This window comes from Hippocampus comes, unplaced genomic scaffold (genome assembly GCF_001891065.2).
Source record: "Hippocampus comes isolate QL1 unplaced genomic scaffold, H_comes_QL1_v1.1 scaffold213, whole genome shotgun sequence".
NCBI classification, from domain to species: Eukaryota; Metazoa; Chordata; class Actinopteri; order Syngnathiformes; family Syngnathidae; genus Hippocampus; species Hippocampus comes.
The window spans coordinates 39,331-46,648 of record NW_017806232.1 but is presented as its reverse complement, the minus strand read 5'-3'; the positions used below and the strand labels follow the sequence as shown (position 1 = coordinate 46,648).

Below are 7,318 nucleotides of genomic sequence, written 5' to 3'. Positions count from 1 at the left end.
TTAAAGGTGAGATATGCTATGCTAACCGCTACATCAAAGACATGACATTTTTGTCTTGTACGCATCAAAAATGCAAAAATGATATAATCATTCAAGTAATTACCCATATGTCATTTAGTTGTTTTTTTTCCTCATGAAAAACTCGAGTGCTGTTTTCCTCATTACAAAACACATTCTGAACATTTTTCTCAAGGCGACACTGTATGAATGAATCTTGAATTGACGGATGTTCGGAAAGCCACAGTCCCCCGTAATGGCGCCCACCCAAACGAAATCGAATCAACCTGCCTTAGAGCCCACTTGCAAAATAACAAAAAAAAATGGAGTTGGCCCACTCTGGTTGTCATTGAATGCTTCCGACACGCCGGGAGAGTTCTGTGATTGATAACGCAAGGGTGGTGCCGCCCCCTGGAGGCCACGCCCCTTGCGAGGGAGGAGCTGAGTGAGCTCAGCCTCCCTGGGAGCGGCGAGGAGGCAGGAAGGCTCCTCCGCCCGCATGGCGACCACACATGCGAGCGAGCGCTGGCGCGGGATGACCCGAGCGGGGTGATGAAGATGAGGAGGGTGATGAAGATGAGGGCGAGGAGCATTTGAGTGTGGAAGCAGGGAGCGGAGTCCCTCCATTGAGGAGGCTACAAGTCACTCACTTGAAACGTAAAAATGGCTCACAAGCTCTCGGGTGAGTTGACGCCGCGTTTATTTGGCTTTTGTCAAATCGTAAATTGGTTTGCAACTCTTAAGTCGAACACGTTTTTGTCGTCGCGACACACCAGAGGGATGACAAAAGAGCAACAAATACGCCGCGCATCTTATTTTGGAGAAGCGTGACTTTTCATTTCCTCAAAGTGATGGCGTACGATGGCCTCATGACTCCGTCTTCATGATCTCCAGCAACTTTTCCCGTCCTTTCTCGTGCTTTTGCAGCTCGCAAGCAGGAGATCATCAAGATGACGGAGCAGCTCATCGAAGCCGTCAACAACGGCGACTTCGAAGCCTACGCGTGTGTTCCACAAGCGACATTGCATGCTCGGCATGAGTTGTGGTTTTTGCGTGCCGCGTGTTCAGCGTGTTGTTGTGTCACCCCTGATGCTGCTGCCGCGTTACCATGGCTGGGGTTGATGTGAGGAAGTTAGTGGGCGGGACCGAACGGGACCAGTCATGGCTGCGAGTTAGTCGAAAAAGCCCTTTGCCACTTTTTTGTGTTTCCTGCAGAGCAACAGCAGCAGCAGGAACAACAACAACACAAACAAAGTCACCAACTCGGTTACATCTGCTGCACTGGTACGCCCTGTGCGTGTGTGAGAGTGTGTGGCAGAAGAGAGATAAGGAGACTGTGTGTGTGTGTTTGTGTGTGTGTGTTTGTATGCATGCATGCGTGTGTTTTTGGGGGACACTGCCCTTGAGTTTTTTTGGGGGGGTGTTGCAAATGGTTCCTACACATCCCATCTTTTGTGTCAATCATTGATTTGAACATTTGAGCGGCAGTTCGCTCATGTGACGAGTCACTATACAGTCACCTTGTGCTCATTAGCATTAGCATGACTAATCAATGCTTCTTCCTCATCCAAATTAATCTTTCACAAATTTCTCCCTCTTTCCAATTCATCACAACACTCCACTGCTCATCCTCATCTTCTTCCTCTTCTTCCCCTTTTCATCCTTATCTTGTTCCTGGTCATCGTTCCTTCAGGAGCCTCAGACTACCGTAATCCATAATCCGGTAGATGGGATCAAGGTACTGCATTTTCCCGCTATGTCGTAGTCGCCGCTTGCCACTTTTTTTTTGTGTGTCTGCGAGGACTTTTTTTCAGGATCTCTGCCCTGCCTTCCTCGCTCGCTTGCCCGCTGTGTCGTGATTTGGGGAGACTTTGTCGTTGTGCACTCGTGTGTGGGTGTGTTTGGGGGGCGTTCTTGTCCTCGTTAACGTGTGTGTTGCTTGCAGGAATCGTCAGACAGCAGTAACACAACAATCGAAGATGAAGATGTGAAAGGTGAGAGATGCTATGCTAACCGCTACATCAAAGACATGACATTTTTGTCTTGTACGCATCAAAAATGCAAAAATGATATAATCATTCAAGTAATTACCCATATGTCATTTAGTTGTTTTTTTTCCTCATGAAAAACTCGAGTGCTGTTTTCCTCATTACAAAACACATTCTGAACATTTTTCTCAAGGCGACACTGTATGAATGAATCTTGAATTGACAGACATGTTCGGAAAGCCACAGTCCCCCGTAATGGCGCCCACCCAAACGAAATCGAATCAACCTGCCTTAGAGCCCACTTGCAAAATAACAAAAAAAAATGGAGTTGGCCCACTCTGGTTGTCATTGAATGCTTCCGACACGCCGGGAGAGTTCTGTGATTGATAACGCAAGGGTGGTGCCGCCCCCTGGAGGCCACGCCCCTTGCGAGGGAGGAGCTGAGTGAGCTCAGCCTCCCTGGGAGCGGCGAGGAGGCAGGAAGGCTCCTCCGCCCGCATGGCGACCACACATGCGAGCGAGCGCTGGCGCGGGATGACCCGAGCGGGGTGATGAAGATGAGGAGGGTGATGAAGATGAGGGCGAGGAGCATTTGAGTGTGGAAGCAGGGAGCGGAGTCCCTCCATTGAGGAGGCTACAAGTCACTCACTTGAAACGTAAAAATGGCTCACAAGCTCTCGGGTGAGTTGACGCCGCGTTTATTTGGCTTTTGTCAAATTGTAAATTGGTTTGCAACTCTTAAGTCGAACACATTTTTGTCGTCGCGACACACCAGAGGGATGACAAAAGAGCAACAAATACGCCGCGCATCTTATTTTGGAGAAGCGTGACTTTTCATTTCCTCAAAGTGATGGCGTACGATGGCCTCATGACTCCGTCTTCATGATCTCCAGCAACTTTTCCCGTCGCGCGGGAGTTCGGGGATTGACGGGTGGGGGTGGGGGGGGAGGCGGGGGTCGATCGGGGGAGGGGGATTGGAGCACCATTAGCGCAGAAGCATTAGCGGGATTGACGTGCAAATGTATTTGTCCTCAGAAGATTAAGGAGTAATTACAGGCCGGCTTTGTGAATGTGTGCCCGTTCTTTGTGTCGCGTTCAAAGTCACACAAATCCCCACAAAGTCACGTCAAAATGTGAAAGGTGAACATTGGAATGCATCAAAAGACACCAACAGATGGAAACGTATTATTTCGAGTGGCGTCCTACTTGTTTGCGACGACCTTATTAGACTGAGCTTTTTATTTGCGGCCATGTTGATGCTGCTGCTGCTGCTGCTGCTGTTCTTCATTTTCTGGATTATTTGTGTGTGTGTGTCTACAGGAAGATTTGCGACCCTGGCCTGACATCCTTCGAGCCCGAGGGCCTCGGCAACCTGGTGGAGGGGATGGACTTCCACCGCTTCTACTTTGACAACTGTGAGAAGAAAACAGCTACATTCGGACAAACACAGCTGTGCCCTTTTGTAACCACAGCCGTAACTCCCAAACACAACTCCTCCTGATTTGACCACAGAATGCAACACAACTACCATAACAATCGGACACCACTTCCACCATCCAAACACATCTTACGCTTGGAACATCAGACACAACAACCGTAACAATTAAACAAGAATTGTAAAAATCAAATAACAATAACCAAATACAATGAGAACAACAATCAGCAATGACACATAACAATCATACAACAGTCATAACAATCAAGCACGATGAACATAATGAAACATCAGTTTTGTAAAAGTCAAACACAACCGTCATGACAGTGAAACACAACTTTGACTTTGACAAACGTGACAGTCAAACAAAAAAAAATAGGCTTGTAACATTCATGACAACGATCAAACAGTTAAACATAACAATCGCAACCACCAAACACGACAATCATAAGAACCAAATGCAAAAATCTGAACAATCAAACGGAACGATCATAGCGATCAAATACAACAAGAATCGCAGCGATCGAACAAAATGATCATAGCAATGAAACAGCACTTATCCAACTCAAACACAGCAACCATAACAATCAAACGCAGTGATCAGAACGATCATAAAAATGAAACATAACTAGCATCACAATTTCTACTTTAACAAACATACTCAAACACGAATTATCCGAGTAACATTTTTTTTTTTTTTTTTCCCGTGAGCCACAGCGTTCCAAATTGTTCCACAAGCGACATTGCATGCTCGGCATGAGTTGTGGTTTTTGCGTGCCGCGTGTTCAGCGTGTTGTTGTGTCACCCCTGATGCTGCTGCCGCGTTACCATGGCTGGGGTTGATGTGAGGAAGTTAGTGGGCGGGACCGAACGGGACCAGTCATGGCTGCGAGTTAGTCGAAAAAGCCCTTTGCCACTTTTTTGTGTTTCCTGCAGAGCAACAGCAGCAGCAGGAACAACAACAACACAAACAAAGTCACCAACTCGGTTACATCTGCTGCACTGGTACGCCCTGTGCGTGTGTGAGAGTGTGTGGCAGAAGAGAGATAAGGAGACTGTGTGTGTGTGTTTGTGTGTGTGTGTTTGTATGCATGCATGCGTGTGTTTTTGGGGGACACTGCCCTTGAGTTTTTTTGGGGGGGTGTTGCAAATGGTTCCTACACATCCCATCTTTTGTGTCAATCATTGATTTGAACATTTGAGCGGCAGTTCGCTCATGTGACGAGTCACTATACAGTCACCTTGTGCTCATTAGCATTAGCATGACTAATCAATGCTTCTTCCTCATCCAAATTAATCTTTCACAAATTTCTCCCTCTTTCCAATTCATCACAACACTCCACTGCTCATCCTCATCTTCTTCCTCTTCTTCCCCTTTTCATCCTTATCTTGTTCCTGGTCATCGTTCCTTCAGGAGCCTCAGACTACCGTAATCCATAATCCGGTAGATGGGATCAAGGTACTGCATTTTCCCGCTATGTCGTAGTCGCCGCTTGCCACTTTTTTTTTGTGTGTCTGCGAGGACTTTTTTTCAGGATCTCTGCCCTGCCTTCCTCGCTCGCTTGCCCGCTGTGTCGTGATTTGGGGAGACTTTGTCGTTGTGCACTCGTGTGTGGGTGTGTTTGGGGGGCGTTCTTGTCCTCGTTAACGTGTGTGTTGCTTGCAGGAATCGTCAGACAGCAGTAACACAACAATCGAAGATGAAGATGTGAAAGGTGAGAGATGCTATGCTAACCGCTACATCAAAGACATGACATTTTTGTCTTATACACATCAAAAATGGTATAATCATTCACGTACAAAGTAATTACCCATATGTCATTTAGTTGTTTTTTTTCCTCATGAAAAACTCGAGTGCTGTTTTCCTCATTACAAAACACATTCTGAACATTTTTCTCAAGGCGACACTGTATGAATGAATCTTGAATTGACAGACATGTTCGGAAAGCCACAGTCCCCCGTAATGGCGCCCACCCAAACGAAATCGAATCAACCTGCCTTAGAGCCCACTTGCAAAATAACAAAAAAAAATGGAGTTGGCCCACTCTGGTTGTCATTGAATGCTTCCGACACGCCGGGAGAGTTCTGTGATTGATAACGCAAGGGTGGTGCCGCCCCCTGGAGGCCACGCCCCTTGCGAGGGAGGAGCTGAGTGAGCTCAGCCTCCCTGGGAGCGGCGAGGAGGCAGGAAGGCTCCTCCGCCCGCATGGCGACCACACATGCGAGCGAGCGCTGGCGCGGGATGACCCGAGCGGGGTGATGAAGATGAGGAGGGTGATGAAGATGAGGGCGAGGAGCATTTGAGTGTGGAAGCAGGGAGCGGAGTCCCTCCATGGAGGAGGCTACAAGTCACTCACTTGAAACGTAAAAATGGCTCACAAGCTCTCGGGTGAGTTGACGCCGCGTTTATTTGGCTTTTGTCAAATTGTAAATTGGTTTGCAACTCTTAAGTCGAACACATTTTTGTCGTCGCGACACACCAGAGGGATGACAAAAGAGCAACAAATACGCCGCGCATCTTATTTTGGAGAAGCGTGACTTTTCATTTCCTCAAAGTGATGGCGTACGATGGCCTCATGACTCCGTCTTCATGATCTCCAGCAACTTTTCCCGTCGTGAATGTGTGCCCGTTCTTTGTGTCGCGTTCAAAGTCACACAAATCCCCACAAAGTCACGTCAAAATGTGAAAGGTGAACATTGGAATGCATCAAAAGACACCAACAGATGGAAACGTATTATTTCGAGTGGCGTCCTACTTGTTTGCGACGACCTTATTAGACTGAGCTTTTTATTTGCGGCCATGTTGATGCTGCTGCTGCTGCTGCTGCTGTTCTTCATTTTCTGGATTATTTGTGTGTGTGTGTCTACAGGAAGATTTGCGACCCTGGCCTGACATCCTTCGAGCCCGAGGGCCTCGGCAACCTGGTGGAGGGGATGGACTTCCACCGCTTCTACTTTGACAACTGTGAGAAGAAAACAGCTACATTCGGACAAACACAGCTGTGCCCTTTTGTAACCACAGCCGTAACTCCCAAACACAACTCCTCCTGATTTGACCACAGAATGCAACACAACTACCATAACAATCGGACACCACTTCCACCATCCAAACACATCTTACGCTTGGAACATCAGACACAACAACCGTAACAATTAAACAAGAATTGTAAAAATCAAATAACAATAACCAAATACAATGAGAACAACAATCAGCAATGACACATAACAATCATACAACAGTCATAACAATCAAGCACGATGAACATAATGAAACATCAGTTTTGTAAAAGTCAAACACAACCGTCATGACAGTGAAACACAACTTTGACTTTGACAAACGTGACAGTCAAACAAAAAAAAATAGGCTTGTAACATTCATGACAACGATCAAACAGTTAAACATAACAATCGCAACCACCAAACACGACAATCATAAGAACCAAATGCAAAAATCTGAACAATCAAACGGAACGATCATAGCGATCAAATACAACAAGAATCGCAGCGATCGAACAAAATGATCATAGCAATGAAACAGCACTTATCCAACTCAAACACAGCAACCATAACAATCAAACGCAGTGATCAGAACGATCATAAAAATGAAACATAACTAGCATCACAATTTCTACTTTAACAAACATACTCAAACACGAATTATCCGAGTAACATCCACCACAATCGAAACAATCGCAGCTCTCATCACCATCAACGAAACGAACGATAGTTCCTCCGAAGCATAACAATCCGGCGCCTCTGCCAACAGTGCTGTCAAAGAACGTGAAGCCCATCCACACGACCATCCTCAACCCGCACGTTCACATGATGGGCGAAGACGCAGCCTGCATGGCGTATATCCGCCTGACGCAGTTTGTGGACGCCGGCGGGCGCCCGCGCT

The 7,318-nt window shown here is 46.8% G+C and overlaps 1 protein-coding gene and 1 long non-coding RNA gene across 4 annotated transcripts in view; both read left to right on the top strand.

The window, feature by feature from the left end:
- Positions 1–2,122, top strand: part of camk2b2 (calcium/calmodulin-dependent protein kinase (CaM kinase) II beta 2) — a 14,084-nt gene extending 11,962 nt beyond the window's left edge. The window contains exons 16-19 of one of the 2 annotated variants that reach the window (XM_019856449.1): positions 1,224–1,281; positions 1,691–1,735; positions 1,943–2,016; positions 2,048–2,122. In XM_019856449.1, the coding sequence (XP_019712008.1) occupies positions 1,224–1,281; positions 1,691–1,735; positions 1,943–2,016; positions 2,048–2,072 (202 nt within the window). In that variant the 3' untranslated portion in view covers positions 2,073–2,122. The remainder of the gene's footprint in view (positions 1–1,223; positions 1,282–1,690; positions 1,736–1,942; positions 2,017–2,047) is intronic. The other variant, XM_019856450.1, reaches the window with a different exon arrangement.
- Positions 2,123–4,128: 2,006 nt separating this feature from the next.
- LOC109507193 (uncharacterized) lies at positions 4,129–5,186 on the top strand. Of its 2 annotated transcripts, XR_002166422.1 has the most exons (4): positions 4,129–4,138; positions 4,357–4,425; positions 4,835–4,879; positions 5,087–5,186. It is a non-coding gene; the product is annotated as an uncharacterized LOC109507193 (long non-coding RNA). The 2 variants fall into 2 exon arrangements; XR_002166421.1 differs by lacking the exon at positions 4,129–4,138 and having other exon boundaries at positions 4,146–4,425.
- Positions 5,187–7,318: the final 2,132 nt, after the last annotated feature.